The sequence below is a fragment of the Rissa tridactyla genome, chromosome 26 (genome assembly GCF_028500815.1).
Source record: "Rissa tridactyla isolate bRisTri1 chromosome 26, bRisTri1.patW.cur.20221130, whole genome shotgun sequence".
Taxonomy (NCBI): Eukaryota; Metazoa; Chordata; class Aves; order Charadriiformes; family Laridae; genus Rissa; species Rissa tridactyla.
The window spans coordinates 1,357,191-1,375,971 of record NC_071491.1 but is presented as its reverse complement, the minus strand read 5'-3'; the positions used below and the strand labels follow the sequence as shown (position 1 = coordinate 1,375,971).

The window sequence follows — 18,781 nt, the reverse complement described above, 5'->3', positions numbered from 1 at the left end:
TTAACTAAAATCCCAGGGCAATTAAATAAAAGCCCAAAGCGATTAATTAAACTCCCCGGGCAATTAGAGCGAAACCCCCAAAGCAATTAAAGCAAAATCCCTGAGGAATTAATTAAAACCCCGGAGCAACCAAATAACGTCCCAAAGGAATTGAATAAAACCCCCCAAACAATTACAGCGAAATCGCGACGCAATTAATTAAAACCCCAAAGCAATTAAATAACAACCCAAAGTGTGAGACATCACAACCCACAGTGTGACACACCACAACCCAAAGTGTGGCACACCGCAACCCACAGTGTGGCGCATCGCAACGCAAAGGGTGGCACATCACAACCCAAAGTGTGACACACCACAACCCAAAGTGTGACACACCACAACCCACAGTGTGGCGCATCACAACCCACAGTGTGGCACACCGCAACCCAAAGTGTGGCGCATCACAACCCAAAGTGTGACACACCACAACCCAAAGCGTGACACACCACAACCCAAAGCGTGGCACATCACAACCCAAAGTGTGGCACACCGCAACCCAAAGTGTGGCACACCGCAACCCAAAGTGAGACACATCACAACCCACAGTGTGGCGCATCACAACCCAAAGTGAGACACATCACAACCCACAGTGTGGCGCATCACAACCCACAGTGTGGCACACCGCAACCCAAAGTGTGGCGCATCGCAACCCAAAGTGTGAGACATCGCAATCCAAAGTGTGGCGTATCGCAACCCAAAGTGTGGCACACCGCAACCCAAAGTGTGAGACATCGCAACCCAAAGTGTGACACACCGCAACCCAAAGTGCGACACACCACAACCCAAAGTGTGGCACATCACAACCCAAAGTGTGGCACACCACAACCCAAAGTGTGAGACATCGCAACCCAAAGTGTGACACACCACAACCCAAAGTGTGAGACATCGCAACCCAAAGTGTGGCGCATCACAACCCACAGTGTGACACATCGCAACCCAAAGTGTGGCACATCGCAACCCACAGTGTGACGTATCACAACCCAAAGGGTGGCGCATCGCAACGCAAAGGGTGGCGCATCGCAACCCACAGTGTGACACATCACAACCCAAAGTGAGACACATCACAACCCACAGTGTGGCACATCGCAACCCACAGTGTGAGACATCGCAATCCAAAGTGTGGTGTATCGCAACCCAAAGTGTGGCACACCGCAACCCAAAGTGTGGCGTATCGCAACCCAAAGTGTGGCACACCGCAACCCAAAGTGTGACACACCGCAACCCAAAGTGTGAGACACCGCAACCCAAAGTGTGGCACACCACAACCCAAAGTGTGAGACATCGCAACCCAAAGTGCGACACACCACAACCCAAAGTGTGGCACACCACAACCCAAAGTGTGAGACATCGCAACCCAAAGTGTGACACACCACAACCCAAAGTGTGGTGTATCGCAACCCAAAGTGGGACGCATCGCAACCCAAAGTGTGACGCATCACAACCCAAAGTGTGACACACCACAACCCAAAGTGTGGCGTATCGCAACCCAAAGTGTGACACACCACAACCCAAAGTGTGACACACCACAACCCAAAGTGTGAGACATCGCAACCCAAAGTGCGACGCATCGCAACCCAAAGTGTGACGCATCACAACCCACAGTGTGGCAACACCACAACCCGCAACGCTGCAGGTTCCCACCCCCGTCCACGCTTCTCCCCACCCAAACCCACTCGAACCGCCCCCGCCTCGGGCACTCCTCCCCCCCCCCCGGCCCCCCCCCCCCCCCCGTCACCCCTTTCCGCCTCCCCAGCCCTTTTCAGCCCCGATGATGCAAGTCCCTTGGGGAGGGGGGGTGACAAGGTGACAATGACACCGCCACCGCCGCAGCCCTTTGTTTAATTTACCTCCCCGGGGGCGGGTGGGGGAGAAGAAATATCAGGTGTCTCTTTTGCCCCCCCCCCCCCACCCCGGGGTGAGGGATGGGGGGGGGGGGGGGGGGGGCGGCCACGTCTCAGCTGTCCCCATCGCAAAAGAAATTAAAAAACAAAAAGAAAGAAAACAAATAAAAAAATATAAGAATAAGACAAAGGGCCGAGCGGGGACCGGGGGGGGGGGGGCGGGGGGGGGGGTGTTGGGGGTTGGGGGGTGGGGGGGAATCAACCGCCTTTGGCAGCGGGAGGCCGGAATTTCCCCGAAATCCGAGAGGAGCTGGCGGGATTCCCGGCCGCTTTTGCAACCGGAGCCGCCGTCTTCGGCCAAGCGAGTCGATATAATGCCGAATACCACCCCCCCCCGCCACCCCCCCATCCCCCCACACCCCCCCCCAGCCGCAAAAGCTTTTTTTTTAGGCGTTTTTTAAAAATTTGCCATTTTTCGTACAAATCTCGGTGGGGCCGGCGCTGGCAGACGCAGTCTTGGGCGGGGGAGAAGGGGGGAGAAAGGCAAAGAAAAGGTTCATTTTTCCCACCCCCTCCCTCCCCCGCCCCCCCCCCCGCCGCCCCCTTCAAGGCGCCTTTTGCCGGGTAAAAAGCAAAGATTTGCCAAAAAAAGCCTTTCCGGGGGGGGGAGAGGGGTTAATCCCCGCCTGACCTTTCGCAATCCGGCGGCCGAAAAGCAAATTCTCCTCTCGTTTATTATGATTTTTTGGGGGGTTTTTGGTTTTTTTTTTTGGCGTCGTCTTCTTTTCCTTCCCCCCCGCCAACCCCCCTCCAAAAAAAAAAAAAAAAAAAAAACCGGATCCGGGGGCAGGTTTATGTTTGAAAATCCGTCGGGATGAAGAGACGGGAGGTGGAGGGTGAAGGAGAGGAGGGGAAGGGAGGGTGACGCAAGGGGTGGGAGCGGGGGTGGGGAAAAAAAATGGGGAGAAATCCCCCCATTCTGGGTGCGAACGCAAATAACGCGATGATTTAACCCCCAAAGAGGGAGAAACCACCCCGATTGGGGTGCAGATGCAAACGGCGAACGGATTTAACCCCCGAAGAAGGAGAAATAAACCCATTCTGGGCACAAATTCGAATAATGCGGTGATTTATCCCCCGAAGAAGGAGAAATAAGCCCATTCTGGGCACAAATTCGAATAATGCGGTGATTTATACCCTAAAGAAGGAGAAATAAGCCCATTCTGGGCACAAATTCGAATAATGCGGTGATTTATCCCCTAAAGAAGGAGAAATAAGCCCATTCTGGGTACAAATTCGAATAATGCGGTGATTTATCCCCCGAAGAAGGAGAAATAAGCCCATTCTGGGCACAAATTCGAATAATGCGGTGATTTATCCCCTAAAGAAGGAGAAATAAGCCCATTCTGGGCACAAATGCAAACAGTGAAATGATTTAACCCAATGCAAATGCAGAAATGGGGAGAAATAGCCCGATTTGGGTGCAAATGCAAATAGTGCAATGGTTTCAACCTCGTGGAAATGCTAAAAAAAAATAGAAAAAAAAAATAAAAAAGGGGAGAAATAAGGAAACTCGATGCAAAGGCAAAAAAGCGCAATGATTAAATTTGGTGCAAATGCAAAAATCAGGCACTTGGGTGCCCCCGGCCACCTGGGTCCCCCCTGGACACTTGGGTGTCCCCCCAAGACACCTGGGTCCCCCCAAGACCCTTGGGTCCCCCTCGGACACTTGGGTCCCCCCAAGACCCCTGGGTCCCCCTCAGACACCCGGGTCCCTCCTGGACACTTGGGTGCACCCCCCCAGACACCTGGGTCCCCCCAAGACCCTTGGGTCCCCTTTGGACACTTGGGTGCCCCCCCCAAGACACCTGGGTCCCCCCAAGACCCCTGGATCCCCCTCGGACACTTAGGTCCCTCCTGGACACTTGGGTCCTCCTTGGACACCTGGGTCCCTCCTCGACACGTGGGTGCCCCCCCCAGACACCTGGGTCCCCCCAAGACCCTTGGGTCCCTCCTGGACATCTGGGTCCCCCCAAGACCCCTGGATCCCCCTCGGACACATGGGTCCCTCCTGGACACGTGGGTGCCCCCCCCCAGACACCTGGGTCCCCCCAAGACCCTTGGGTCCCCCTTGGACACCTGGGTCCCTCCTGGACACCTGGGTCCCCCCAAGATCCCTGGATGCCCCTCGGACACCCAGGTCCCTCCTGGACACTTGGGTGTCCCCCCAAGACCCCTGGGTCCCCCCAAGACCCCTGGATCCCCCTCGGACACCTGGGTCCCCCCTGGACACTTGGGTCCTCCTTGGACACTTGGGTCCCTCCTGGATACTTGGGTGCCCCCCCCAGTCACCTGGGTTCCCCCAAGACCCTTGGGTCCCCCTTGGACACCTGGGTCCCCCCAAGACCCCTGGGCCCTCCTTGGACACCTGGGTCCCTCCTGGACACCTGGATCCCCCCAAGACCCCTGTATCCCCCTCGGATGCCTGGGTTCCTCTGGACACTTGGGTGCCCCCCCCAGACACCTGGGTCCCACCAAGACCCCTGGATCCTCCTCGGACACCCAGGTCCCTCCTGGACACTTGGGTGCCCCCCCCAGACACCTGGGTCCCCCCAAGACCCTTGGGTCCCCCTCGGACACTTGGGTCCCTCCTGGACACCTGGGCCCCCCCAAGACCTGTGGATGCCCCTCGGACATGCAGGTCCCTCCTGGACACTTGGGTGTCCCCCCAAGACCCCTGGGTGCCCCCAAGACGCCCGGGTCCCCCGGGGCGGGTGACAATCAGCCCCAGTATCTGCCTTATCGGTTCCCAGCCGTGGGGGACGCTGGCACCTGGCCAGGCTCTGATGAAATCACCCTCGGTGGCAGCACCCATGGGTGCTCCCAGTCTTGCCAGCCACCCGCTGGGGTCACCTGCTACGGAGAGGGCGCCCTGGTAATGCTCCCCCTGGGGTGGGGGACCCAAGCATCCATGGCGGGGGGAGGCGGGGGGGATGGACAGGACCCCAGGCATGTGGGGGACACCCTCCAGGAAAGGGGACCTGGGTGTCCAGGTGGGACTTGGGGGTCCAGGAGGGACCCAGGCATCCAGGAAGACCCTTCACGAAAGGGGACCCAGGGGTCTGGGGGGGGACACCCAGGTATCTGGGGGGGGGACCCAGGCATCAGGGGACACCCTCCATGCCAGGGCGCCCAGGTGTCATGGGTGTCCAGGAGGGACCCAGGCACCCAGGAGGGACCCGGGGGTCAGAGGGGGACTTAGGGGTCTTGGGGGGACCCAGGTATCCAGGAAGGATCCAAGTGTTTGGGGAGACCCTTCATGAAAGGGGAACCTGGGGGTCCAGGTGGGACTTGGGGGTCCAGGGGGGACCCAAGTGTCCAGGGGGGACCCAGGCACCCAGGAGGGACCCAGGGGTCAGAGGGAGACCCAGGGGTCTTGGGGGGGACCAAGTGTTTGGGGAGGACCCAAGGAAGGGGTCCACCCAGGAAGGGAAGGACCCAAGTGTTTGGGGAGACCCTCCATGAAAGGGGGACCTGGGGGTCCAGGTGGGACTTGGGGGTCCAGGGGGGACCCAGGCATCTGAGGAGACCCCCATCCGTGCAAAGGGACCCAGGCATTTGGGGGGTGGACCCAGGTGCCAGAGGGGGACTTAGGGGTCTTGGGGGGACCCAGGTATCCGGGAAGGATCCAAGTGTTTGGGGAGACCCTCCATGAAAGGGGGACCTGGGGGTCCAGGTGGGACTTGGGGGTCCAGGGGGGACCCAGGTGTCCAGGGGGGACCCAGGCACCCAGGAGGGACCCAGGGGTCAGAGGGGGACCCAGGGGTCTCGGGGGGAGCCAAGTGTTTGGGGAGGACCCAAGGAAGGGGTCCACCCAGGAAGGGAAGGACCCAAGTGTTTGGGGAGACCCTCCATGAAAGGGGGACCTGGGGGTCCAGGTGGGACTTGGGGGTCCAGGGGGGACCCAGGCGTCTGAGGAGACCCCCATCCGTGCAAAGGGACCCAGGCATTTGGGGGGGGACTCAGGTGTCAGAGGGGGACTTAGGGGTCTTGGGGGGACCCAGGTGTCTGGGAAGGATCCAAGTGTTTGGGGAGACCCTCCATGAAAGGGGGACCTGGGGGTCCAGGTGGGACTTGGGGGTCCAGGGGGGACCCAGGTGTCCAGGGGGGACCCAGGCACCCAGGAGGGACCCAGGGGTCAGAGGGGGACCCAGGGGTCTTGGAGGGAGCCAGGTGTTTGGGGAGGACCCAAGGAAGGGGTCCACCCAGGAAGGGAAGGACCCAAGTGTTTGGGGAGACCCTCCATGAAAAGGGAACCTGGGGGTCCAGGTGGGACTTGGGGGTCCAGGGGGGACCCAGGCGTCTGAGGAGACCCCCATCCATGCAAAGGGACCCAGGCATTTGGGGGGTGGACCCAGGTGCCAGAGGGGGACTTAGGGGTCTTGGGGGGACCCAGGTGTCTGGGAAGGATCCAAGTGTTTGGGGAGACCCTCCATGAAAGGGGGACCTGGGGGTCCAGGTGGGACTTGGGGGTCCAGGGGGGACCCAGGTGTCCAGGGGGGACCCAGGCACCCAGGAGGGACCCAGGGGTCAGAGGGGGACCCAGGGGTCTCGGGGGGAGCCAAGTGTTTGGGGAGGACCCAAGGAAGGGGTCCACCCAGGAAGGGAAGGACCCAAGTGTTTGGGGAGACCCTCCATGAAAGGGGGACCTGGGGGTCCAGGTGGGACTTGGGGGTCCAGGGGGGACCCAGGCGTCTGAGGAGACCCCCATCCGTGCAAAGGGACCCAGGCATTTGGGGGGGGACTCAGGTGTCAGAGGGGGACTTAGGGGTCTTGGGGGGACCCAGGTGTCTGGGAAGGATCCAAGTGTTTGGGGAGACCCTCCATGAAAGGGGGACCTGGGGGTCCAGGTGGGACTTGGGGGTCCAGGGGGGACCCAGGTGTCCAGGAGGGACCCAGGGGTCAGAGGGGGACCCAGGGGTCTTGGGGGGAGCCAAGTGTTTGGGGAGGACCCAAGGAAGGGGTCCACCCAGGAAGGGAAGGACCCAAGTGTTTGGGGAGACCCTCCATGAAAGGGGGACCTGGGGGTCCAGGTGGGACTTGGGGGTCCAGGGGGGACCCAGGCGTCTGAGGAGACCCCCATCCGTGCAAAGGGACCCAGGCATTTGGGGGGGGACCCAGGTGTCAGAGGGGGACTTAGGGGTCTTGGGGGGACCCAGGTGTCTGGGAAGGATCCAAGTGTTTGGGGAGACCCTCCATGAAAGGGGGACCTGGGGGTCCAGGTGGGACTTGGGGGTCCAGGGGGGACCCAGGTGTCCAGGGGGGACCCAGGCACCCAGGAGGGACCCAGGGGTCAGAGGGGGACCCAGGGGTCTTGGGGGGACCCAGGTGTTTGGGGAGGACCCAAGGAAGGGGTCCACCCAGGAAGGGAAGGACCCAAGTGTTTGGGGAGACCCTCCATGAAAGGGGGACCTGGGGGTCCAGGTGGGACTTGGGGGTCCAGGGGGGACCCAGGCGTCTGAGGAGACCCCCATCCGTGCAAAGGGACCCAGGCATTTGGGGGGTGGACCCAGGTGCCAGAGGGGGACTTAGGGGTCTTGGGGGGACCCAGGTGTCTGGGAAGGATCCAAGTGTTTGGGGAGACCCTCCATGAAAGGGGGACCTGGGGGTCCAGGTGGGACTTGGGGGTCCAGGGGGGACCCAGGTGTCCAGGGGGGACCCAGGCACCCAGGAGGGACCCAGGGGTCAGAGGGGGACCCAGGGGTCTCGGGGGGAGCCAAGTGTTTGGGGAGGACCCAAGGAAGGGGTCCACCCAGGAAGGGAAGGACCCAAGTGTTTGGGGAGACCCTCCATGAAAGGGGGACCTGGGGGTCCAGGTGGGACTTGGGGGTCCAGGGGGGACCCAGGCGTCTGAGGAGACCCCCATCCGTGCAAAGGGACCCAGGCATTTGGGGGGGGACTCAGGTGTCAGAGGGGGACTTAGGGGTCTTGGGGGGACCCAGGTGTCTGGGAAGGATCCAAGTGTTTGGGGAGACCCTCCATGAAAGGGGGACCTGGGGGTCCAGGTGGGACTTGGGGGTCCAGGGGGGACCCAGGTGTCCAGGAGGGACCCAGGGGTCAGAGGGGGACCCAGGGGTCTTGGGGGGAGCCAAGTGTTTGGGGAGGACCCAAGGAAGGGGTCCACCCAGGAAGGGAAGGACCCAAGTGTTTGGGGAGACCCTCCATGAAAGGGGGACCTGGGGGTCCAGGTGGGACTTGGGGGTCCAGGGGGGACCCAGGCGTCTGAGGAGACCCCCATCCGTGCAAAGGGACCCAGGCATTTGGCGGGGGACCCAGGTGTCAGAGGGGGACTTAGGGGTCTTGGGGGGACCCAGGTGTCTGGGAAGGATCCAAGTGTTTGGGGAGACCCTCCATGAAAGGGGGACCTGGGGGTCCAGGTGGGACTTGGGGGTCCAGGGGGGACCCAGGTGTCCAGGGGGGACCCAGGCACCCAGGAGGGACCCAGGGGTCAGAGGGGGACCCAGGGGTCTTGGGGGGACCCAGGTGTTTGGGGAGGACCCAAGGAAGGGGTCCACCCAGGAAGGGAAGGACCCAAGTGTTTGGGGAGAGCCTCCATGAAAGGGGGACCTGGGGGTCCAGGTGGGACTTGGGGGTCCAGGGGGGACCCAGGTGTCCAGGGGGGACCCAGGGGTCAGAGGGGGACTTAGGGGTCTTGGGGGGACTCAGGTGTCTGGGAAGGATCCAAGTGTTTGGGGAGACCCTCCATGAAAGGGGAACCTGGGTGTCCAGGTGGGACTTGGGGGTCCAGGGGGGACCCAGGTGTCCAGGGGGGACCCAGGCACCCAGGAGGGACCCAGGGGTCAGAGGGGGACCCAGGGGTCTTGGAGGGAGCCAGGTGTTTGGGGAGGACCCAAGGAAGGGGTCCACCCAGGAAGGGAAGGACCCAAGTGTTTGGGGAGACCCTCCATGAAAGGGGGACCTGGGGGTCCAGGTGGGACTTGGGGGTCCAGGGGGGACCCAGGCATCTGAGGAGACCCCCATCCGTGCAAAGGGACCCAGGCATTTGGGGGGTGGACCCAGGTGCCAGAGGGGGACTTAGGGGTCTTGGGGGGACCCAGGTGTCTGGGAAGGATCCAAGTGTTTGGGGAGACCCTCCATGAAAGGGGGACCTGGGGGTCCAGGTGGGACTTGGGTGTCCAGGTGGGACTTGGGGGTCCAGGGGGGACCCAGGCACCCAGGAGGGACCCAGGGGTCAGAGGGGGACCCAGGGGTCTTGGGGGGACCCAGGTGTTTGGGGAGGACCCAAGGAAGGGGTCCACCCAGGAAGGGAAGGACCCAAGTGTTTGGGGAGACCCTCCATGAAAGGGGAACCTGGGGGTCCAGGTGGGACTTGGGGGTCCAGGGGGGACCCAGGTGTCCAGGGGGGACCCAGGGGTCAGAGGGGGACTTAGGGGTCTTGGGGGGACCCAGGTGTCTGGGAAGGATCCAAGTGTTTGGGGAGACCCTCCATGAAAGGGGGACCTGGGGGTCCAGGTGGGACTTGGGGGTCCAGGGGGGACCCAGGTGTCCAGGGGGTACCCAGGCACCCAGGAGGGACCCAGGGGTCAGAGGGGGACCCAGGGGTCTTGGAGGGAGCCAAGTGTTTGGGGAGGACCCAAGGAAGGGGTCGACCCAGGAAGGGAAGGACCCAAGTGTTTGGGGAGAGCCTCCATGAAAGGGGGTCCTGGGGGTCCAGGTGGGACTTGGGGGTCCAGGGGGGACCCAGGCGTCTGAGGAGACCCCCATCTGTGCAAAGGGACCCAGGCATTGGGGGGGTGGACCCAGGTGCCAGAGGGGGGACTTAGGGGTCTTGGGGGGACCCAGGTATCCGGGAAGGATCCAAGTGTTTGGGGAGACCCTCCATGAAAGGGGAACCTGGGTGTCCAGGTGGGACTTGGGGGTCCAGGGGGGACCCAGGTGTCCAGGGGGGACCCAGGGGTCAGAGGGGGACCCAGGGGTCTTGGGGGGAGCCAGGTGTTTGGGGAGGACCCAAGGAAGGGGTCCACCCAGGAAGGGAAGGACCCAAGTGTTTGGGGAGACCCTACCATGAAAGGGGGACCTGGGGGTCCAGGTGGGACTTGGGGGTCCAGGGGGGACTCAGGCGTCTGAGGAGACCCCCATCCGTGCAAAGGGACCCAGGCATTTGGGGGGGGACCCAGGTGTCAGAGGGGGACTTAGGGGTCTTGGGGGGACCCAGGTGTCTGGGAAGGATCCAAGTGTTTGGGGAGACCCTCCATGAAAGGAGGACCTGGGTGTCCAGGTGGGACTTGGGGGTCCAGGGGGGACCCAGGCATCCAGGGGGGACCCAGACATATGGGGGGGGTGCGGGGGGGGGGGAGGGGACACCCAGGAATTTGGGGACACCCTCCATGCAAGGGGACCCGGGGGTCATGGGGGGGACCCCGGCACCTGGAGAGGGACCCAGATGTCCCGGTGCCAACAGCCCCCCCTTTAACCCTTTCCCTTCCCCAGCCTCCCCCCCCCAGGTGTCGGGGGGGTGGGGGAGGGGGGGAAGCAGGCATCCAGCCCCCCCCCCCCCGACCCCCCCCAACCCACCCTATGTTTTACAGCCAGGATGAGGACGGCCATGAAGTTACTGGTGGGGGTCGCACTGGTCTTACTGGGAGGTAAGTGCTGAGGGGGCGGGGGGGGGGTGGGGGGTGGGGGTGGGGGACGGGGGGGCAGATGGGGGTCCTGGGCGAAACTGGGACGCCTGGGTCACCTGGCCAGGGGTCCCCAAATATCTTGATCCCCTGGGGGGGCCCCGGACCTCTGGGTCCTCTGGGGGAGGGGGAGGTCCCGGATTCCTGGGTCCCCTGGGGGTGTCCAAGGACTCCTGGGTCCCATGGCGGGGGGGGGTTGGGGGGGGTGGGGGGGGGATGTCCCGGACGCCTGGGTCCTTCTGCCCCCGTGTTTGTCGCACCTCGTGTCGCTGCTGCCATCTGCTGCCCTGCCTTGGACATGCTAATGTATGCTAATGCGCCCGAACGCACACGGTTCCGCCCCCCCCCCTTTAGATGCCTCCCGGTTTTGCACCTTCTTCTCGCACCCCCATTTCCACCTGCTTTTTGCCCCCCCCCGCTTTTTTTTTGTGCCCCACGGCTCCCGCATCCCCCTTCGGCCTCGCATTTTTCCGTCCACATCGAATCACGGAAGCATTTGGGTTGGGAGGGACCCGGAAGACCATCAAGGTCCAACATCCCCCCCCCCCCACATCACGGGCAGGGAGACCTCCCACTAGACCAGTTTGCTTAGGGGGGGAGGGATCGGGGCGGGGGGGGGGGGGGTACTGGTTGACCCGAGGGGTCAAAGGAGATCACGCCGTGGTTGTCCACCTGCAAGAGACGTCAGGTCAACCCCCCACGTGGTGGCAACCACAGCTTGGAGTCCTACCACAGGGTCAACCCCTTGACGTGGTCGTGGTACCCCTGGAGATGGACACGGGGGTCCTGCTGTGGTCTTCCCCCCCCTTCCCCCACCGCCGTCTGCATCTCTACGCCCAGGTTTAGGCCACTGTTGTATCTACAGCTCTAGCAGAAAGAGGGGGGGGTGATGGGATATAACACCCTAAACACGGCCACGGACCTCCCAAGGGTGGAGATCTCCCCCCAGGACCCCACCACCCACAGGAGGTTGCTTTGATGCACCCAAAAAAAAAAAAACAAAAACCAAAAAAACCCCCCAAACCCTCAGATTAAGGCGATCGGGTCAATCCCGCGGACGGGGAGACTTTTGTTGGGGGACGAGCGACAAAATGGACTGGGAAAGGGACCAAAAAAAAAGAGAGAGGGGGAAACTAGAAACGCAAGGGGGTGTAATCACACTTTCGCAGACTCCTCTTGCTCCCCCCTCCCCCCCCGGCCTTCACGCCCCCCTTTTACACCCTGTTTTGCACCCGCATCCGCTTTTCCTTCACACTCCCGCCCACCTCTCTCGCCCCCCATTTTGCAACCCCCTTTTGCGCCCCGTTTTGCACCCACAGTCCCTTTTCCCCCTCGCCGTCGCGCCCTCCTCCTGCCTCGCCCTCTGCTCTCCGTCCTTGTGCCACCTTGTTGCCCCCAATTTTGCCCCCCCTCTCTTCCCCCCCCCCCGCCTTTCCCAGCAGACCCCATGGCCACCCTCTCCCCCCTTGCAGCCTCCACCGCCTCCCCTCCCGGCGGCCACCGTTTCCTTGCCACCCTCAACCCCGACAGCGGCCGGACCCAGCCGCGTTTCCACCACCTCGTCCCCAACAGCACCCGCAACCTCCGGAGCACCCACAACTTCAGCGCCAGGCGGGTGCCGCCCTCCCAGCTCAAAGCCGCCACCGCCGAGCAGCAGCCGCCGCCGCCGCCGCTGCCGCGCTGGGGACGGCAGTTCGTGGTGGCCCCCTTGGGCGCGAATCAAAGCTGCGGTGACGTGGCATACGTCCTCGCGGCCCGCAGCACCCGTCTCCGCTACGCCGCCGGCGCAAGCGCCTCTTGGGCCACCTTGCGAGCCGGCGACGTGTTGCCCATCGCCCTGCGGCCGTCACAAGCCGTGGCCGTGGTCGCCAGCTCCGCCGTGGCCGTCTACTACTTCCACGCCGGCACCGAGCCTTTCGTGGCGGCCGTGGCACCCTTGGGCGAGTTTTGCGGTTCCTACCGCCTGCACGCCCCGCCTGGGGCCACCGTCGTGCTGGTGGCAGCGGGTGGCGGGGCGGAGGTCATGGTGGACAGGCGACCGCTGGATGCCGATGGCTGGCGGCGGGTGCCCGGTGGGGATTTTTGGTGGCGGGAGGTGGCGTTGGGTGACGCCGGCGGCAGCCACCATTTGCAGCGACCCAACGGCACCTTCGGGGTGTTGAGTTACGGCGTCGGCTGGGACAAGGCGGGCTCCGGGAGCCAGGTGGTGTGCGAGTGCGGTGAGTGCTGGGGTTGCACCCTCCTCGGGGTGCAACGGTGGCGTCGCGTGGTCCTCGGGGTGCCACGGTGGCGTCGCGTGGTCCTTGGGGTGCCGTGGTGGTGGTTGCAGTGGGATGGGGGTTTGCTCCAGGATTGGGATCTGCCCTGTGACCGGGATTTGCGCTGCCTTCGGGGTTTGCAATGCGGACGTCGCGCTGGGATTGGGATTTCCACGGGGATTGGGGGGGTGTCGAAGCGCAGATGTCACACTGGGACTTGAGGGTTTGCAACGCAGACCCTGTCCTGGGGTTGGAGATTTGCGACGCCCAGTTGGCTACCGGGGTGGGGATTTGCGAGGCAGAGGCTGCACCGCGGATCACCGCCCCCATCCCCACGTCCCACCTGCGGTTTTGCCACTTTTGGGACCGTGACGCGCCTGTCCCCCCCCCCTCCCACAGCTCCGCTCTGCCCGGAAAACAGCCGCTACAACCCCTGCGGCTGCCCCCGCACCTGCGCCCACCCCGACGGTCCTGAAAACTGCTCCACACCCTGCCAGAAGACCTGCGAGTGCGACCTGGGCTTGATGCTCCTCAACGGCAGCTGCGTGGCCACAGCGGTGGCTTGCGCTTGCCACCATGCCGGCCACCGTTACGCCCCCGGGCAGCGCTTCTGGGCAGGGGACAACTGCACCCGCAGCTGCATCTGCGACCCCAGGGTGCAGCAGGTTCAGTGCAAGGAGGATGGGTGCCGCCGGGGCGAGAGGTGCACGGTGGAGAAGGGGGTCACCGGGTGCTACCCCGAGAGCTACCGGACCTGCAGCTCCGGGAGGGACCTGCATTATGTCACCTTCGACGGGCAGCGCTATGATTTTGCGGGCATCTGCCTCTATGTGTTCGCTGAGGCTTGCGGGGCCAGCGAGGGGCTGGTGGACTTCCAGGTGTTGGTGCAGAAGAAGGGGCAGGGGGCGCACGGCATGTCCCTCGCCACCTCGGTCCAGGTCATCATCTACGGGCACAACATCTCCCTCAGCCACGACTTCCCAGGGAGGGCCATGGTGAGGGAGGTCCCACCACGGGGTCCTGATGGGGTTTTGGAGGGGGATGAAGGGAGTGGGGTGGGGTCCTGAGGGGTGTGGGGCGAGGGAGAGGGGCACTTGGGGTTGGGCAGGGAGTTGGAGTTGAGGTTGGGGTTGGGGAAGGGGTTGGTGTTGAAGTTGATGACGGGGTTGGGTTTTCGGCTAGGGTTGGATTTGGGGTTGGAGTTGGGGTTGAGGGACGGGTTGATGTCGGTGTCGGAAATGGGGTCAAGGTTTGGGTTCCGGTTGGATTTGGACTTGGAGTCGAGGTTGAGATTGGCGTTAAAGTCTGAGTTAGGGTTGGGGGGTTGGTTTGGGATCAGGGTTGGGTTTGGGGTTCATACTGGAGTTGGAGTTGATGGGACCAGTGTCGCGTTTGGGGCTGGGGCTAGGGGTGAGGTTGGAAGTTTGAGTAGAGGGTTGATATAGGGCTTTGGGCTGGGTTTGGAGACGGGGCTGGAGATGGGATTAAGGTTGGGATTGAGATTAGGGTTTGGGTCAAGGCCTAAAGTTGGGGTTGAAGTTGGGTTTTCCGCTTGGGGATTGAAGCGTGGGGTCAAGTTTGGGTTGAGATTGGATCTGGGTTGGCCTTGGGGTTGGGGGTTGGTGTTAGGGTTTGGGTTGGGGGTGATTTTGGGGTCACAATGGGGGTTTGAGTTGGAGGTCGAGGTTCGTTTTGGGGGTTGATGTTGGGGCTGGTGTTGAGTTTGGGTTTGGGCTTGGGGTTGGGATCGAGGTTGGGGTTGTGGGTTAGGGTTGAAGCTGGGTTTGGGCTTGCGGTCGGTGTTGGATTTGAGGTTAAAATCGGGGGTTTGGTTAGAATTGGGGTGGGAATGAGGTTGGGATTGTAGTTGGGGGTTTGGGGTCAAGGTTTGGGTTCGGGGTTGGGGTTGGGGTTTGGGGTTGAGGTTGGGGTTGACCTTTGGCTTTGGGTCTGCTTTGAGGTGAACACTGGGGCTCTGCCAACACCTCTGCCACCCCTCCCCACGCTCAACCCCATTTGGGGTGCTTCCCCCCTACATGGAGCACCCCATAGCTCACCCCTGTCCCCTCACAGGTTGATGGTCTCTTGGTCAACCTACCCCACACCCTACCTGAGGGTAAGATCTCCATTGCCCGCCGGGGCTGGGGCACCTCCTTACGCACCGACTTCCACTTGACCGTCTCCTTTGACGGGCAGAGCTACTTGGCCGTCACCGTCCCCAGCACCTACGCTGGGGCTCTGTGCGGCCTCTGTGGCAACTTCGATGGCGACCCCCACAACGACACCCCCAAGGTGGTGACAACGGCGGTGCCGGGCTGCAGGGAGCCAACACCACGCCAATGCTCCAGCCGCGCCATCATTGGCCGCAAACAACGGGCCAACGGGGAGGAATGTGGGCTCATCCTGTTGCCCGAGGGGCCCTTCCGGTCTTGCCACCCCCGTGTTGACCCCGAGAGCTATTTCCAGGCTTGCATCGACGATTACTGCATCTTCCGAGGGCACAAGGCCATCGTCTGCCGGGCGGTGAGGGGCTACGCTGCTGCCTGCCAGGAAGCCGGAGCTGTCCTCGAGCCCTGGCGCTCCAAGACCTTCTGCGGTAGGTGGCCTCAAGGGTTTGCTGAGACAACGGCAGAAGGAAAATCCCTGGATTTGTACCTCCGTCCAAGCTAGTTGGAGTAGGAAAATCCTTGGATAGTGGTTTCCATCTGAGATGGGGTCAAGAGGGAGATGGGAACATCCTCGGAGGAGGAAAATCCCAGACTGGGGTCTCTAGCTGAGCTGGTTTGAGCAGGGAAAGTCCTTGGATAGGCATCTCCATCCAAGCTGGGGTCAAAAAGGAGATGGGAGCATCCTCGGAGGATGAAAATTCTTGGATAGGGATGTCTGTCCAATCTGGGGTCAAGAGGGAGACGGAAGGATCCTCTGAGGTGGAAAATCCCGGAACAGGATCTTCGCCCACCCTAGTTGGAGTAGAAAAATCCTTGGATTGGGGATCTCCATCCAAGTTGGGGTCAAAAGGGGAGATTGGGAGCATCCTCAGAGCAGGAAAATCCCAAATGGAGTTCTCCATCTGATGTCATCACGGTGGAAAAATCCCCGGATTGGAATTTCCATCTGGTTTGGGGCCGAGAAGGAGCTGGGAAGATCCCTGGTGGAAGAAAATCCAAAATAGGCCCCTCCATCCTTAAAAAAAACCCAAACCCGATCGTATACAGAGTTGAGGTGTTTTTGGGACACCACCGTAGCCCCACATCCCGTGCCCTTGCCAGTGCCCAAATCGCCCCTTTTTCACCCCAAAATGCTGACTCTTTCCTCTTCGTGTCTCTCCCCCCACCCCCAGCACCCACCTGCCCCCCGCACTCGCACTACGAGCTCAACGGCACGGCCTGTCCCGCCACCTGCAGCCACCCCGGCAGCCCGGAGACCTGCGACCTGCCGAGGACCGAGGGGTGTTTCTGCGACGAGGGCTTCCTCCTCAGCGGCCAGCATTGTGTGCCACCACCCGACTGCGGTTGTCACCACCGGGGACATTACTACCAGCGGGGAGAAGAGTTTTACCCCAGCGATGGGTGCACCGAGCGCTGCCGTTGCGCCACGGGAGGGACGGTGACATGTTGGGAGGCCCCGTGTCACCCGGAACAGGAGTGTCGGGTGGAAAGAGGGGTACGGGGTTGTTACGGTGGGCAACGTGGCCGTTGCGTCCTCTTGGGCACCCGGCGCTTGGTCACCTTTGACGGGTTGAATGTCACCCTCGGTGGCTCCTGCCGCTACGTCCTGGCCAAGGTCTGCCAAGGGGATGGCGAGGAGTTGGAGGTGACGCTGGAGAATGACGGAGGCGTCACTGTGGCGGTTGGGGGCTCCCGGGTCACCATGCAGAGCCGGAGCATGTGGACCGTTGACGTGAGTGTTTCTCTCCTTGGTGGGCAACCATCAGCTCAACCCCCTTTTGAGCCACAGCCCCATCCCAATGGGTCACCCTCCAATGGATCCCAGTAACCCCATGCACCAAGATGCTGCTTGTCCTCTCTAGTGGCCCTAAAAAGCTCTCTGAGGTCCTCCTTCTCTTCTTTATCTCTTCTAAAAAGCTTTCCAGGATCATCCTTCTCTTTATCAGCCCTCAAAAGCTCTGTGAGATCCTTCTTCTCCTCTTCATCTCTTCTGAAAAGCCTTCCAGGATCCTTCTTCTTCTCTTATCTCCCCCCAAAAGCTCCCTGAGATCCTTCTTTTATCTTCCCCAAAAAGGTGTCCAAGATCCTTCTTTTCCTCTTCATCTCTTCTACAAAGATCTTCAGGATCCATGTTCTTCTCTTGTCTCCCTAAAAAGCTCTGTGAGATCCTTCTCCTCTTCATCTCGTCTCAAAAACTCTTCATGATCCTTTTTCTCCTCTTCTTCTCCCCAAAATGGCTCTCCTGGCCACGATTTCTCCTCTTTCCCTCTGCCCCCAACCCAATTTCTCTGCCGGTGAACAAATCCTGACCCATCACCCAACCAAAATTGGGTTTATCGGCTGGAAAAAAAGTGCTGGATAAGGCTGTGGGGTGGGATCCGTGAGCTCCAGAGGGACACGCATGGGGTGGTGCACCCCATCCACCACCGCGGGTGCACCCGAGGGTGATGGGGCACGGTGGGAGGACATCTCACCCCCTCCATGCCCTTCCTCCCTTGCCCGCAGGTGGACGGGGAGACCCACACCCTACCACTATCGCTGGGCGGTGGGAAGACCTGGGTGACCCAAGAGGGGAACAACATCGTCCTTCAAACAGCCCTGGGCCACCGACTCGTCTACGCCGCCACCGCCGTCCTCTTGGTCACTGTCCCCAGCACCTACGCGGGGCGGATGTGTGGCCTCTGCGGTGACTTTGACGGCAACGGTGACAATGATTTCATGGGACCCAACGGCACCTGGGTCAACGGGACCCAGGAGTTGGTGGTGGCCTGGAAGGTGCTGGATGAATCCATACCCTGCTTGGACAGCTGTGAAAAGTGTCCTGTCCACCCACCGGATGCCACCAGGCCCTACCAGGGCGAGACCTCGTGTGGGATGATGGTGGTGACACCAGGGCCCTTCAGCGGCTGCCATGGGCAGGTTGGCCCTGAGGACTTCTTTGACCACTGTCTCCAGGAGATGGTCCTCACCGCTGGGGCCACGGACACTCTGTGCCGGAGTCTGCAAGCCTACACCGCGGCCTGCCAGGAGGTTGGAGCTCCGGTGAAGGTCTGGAGGACAGAGAGCTTCTGCCGTGAGTATCTTCACTGGGCGGTAAAAGGTGGAGGAGATGGGATTGCAAATGTGGGATGGGATTGAAAATTTGGGATGGGATTGTAGACATGGGATGAGACGGCAGCCATGGGATGGGGATGGGATGGCAACCATGGGATGGGATTGAAACCTTGAGATGGGATTGCAACCATGGGATGGGTATGGGTTCGCAACCATGGGATGGGATAGCAACCATGGGATGGGATTGAAAACCTGGAACGGGATCGCAGACACGGGATGGGATCACAACGATGGGATGTGGATGGGATTGCAGCCATGGGATGGGATTACAACCATGGCATGGGATTTCAGCCATGGGATGGGGTTGGGATTTCAGCCATGGGATGGTGATGGGATTGCAACCATGGGATGGGACTGAAAACCTGGGATGGGGTTGGGATCGCAACCGTGGGATGGGATTGAAAACCTGGGATGGGATCGCAGACACGGGGTGGGATCACAACCATGGGATGGGGATGGGATTGCAGCCATGGGATGGGGATGGGATGGCAACCATGGGATGTGAGTGAAAACCTGGGATGGGGATGGGATCGCAACCGTGGGATGGGACTGAAAACCTGGGATGGGATCGCAAACCTGGGATGGGATCACAGACACAGGGTGGGATCACAACGATGGGATGGGGATGGGATTGCAGCCATGGAATGGGATTACAACCA

The 18,781-nt window shown here is 61.6% G+C and overlaps 1 protein-coding gene across 1 annotated transcript; it reads left to right on the top strand.

Annotated features, from left to right (window-relative positions):
- Positions 1-4,786: 4,786 nt before the first annotated feature.
- LOC128901537 (IgGFc-binding protein-like) lies at positions 4,787-17,876 on the top strand (the record flags this gene model as incomplete). Its single annotated transcript, XM_054183610.1, has 7 exons — positions 4,787-4,815; positions 10,490-10,546; positions 12,055-12,801; positions 13,240-13,835; positions 14,914-15,436; positions 16,181-16,740; positions 17,514-17,876. Coding segments are annotated over exons 2-7 (2,841 nt in total), but the record flags the coding sequence as incomplete, so codon positions are not given.
- Between the last annotated feature and the right edge of the window lie 905 nt (positions 17,877-18,781).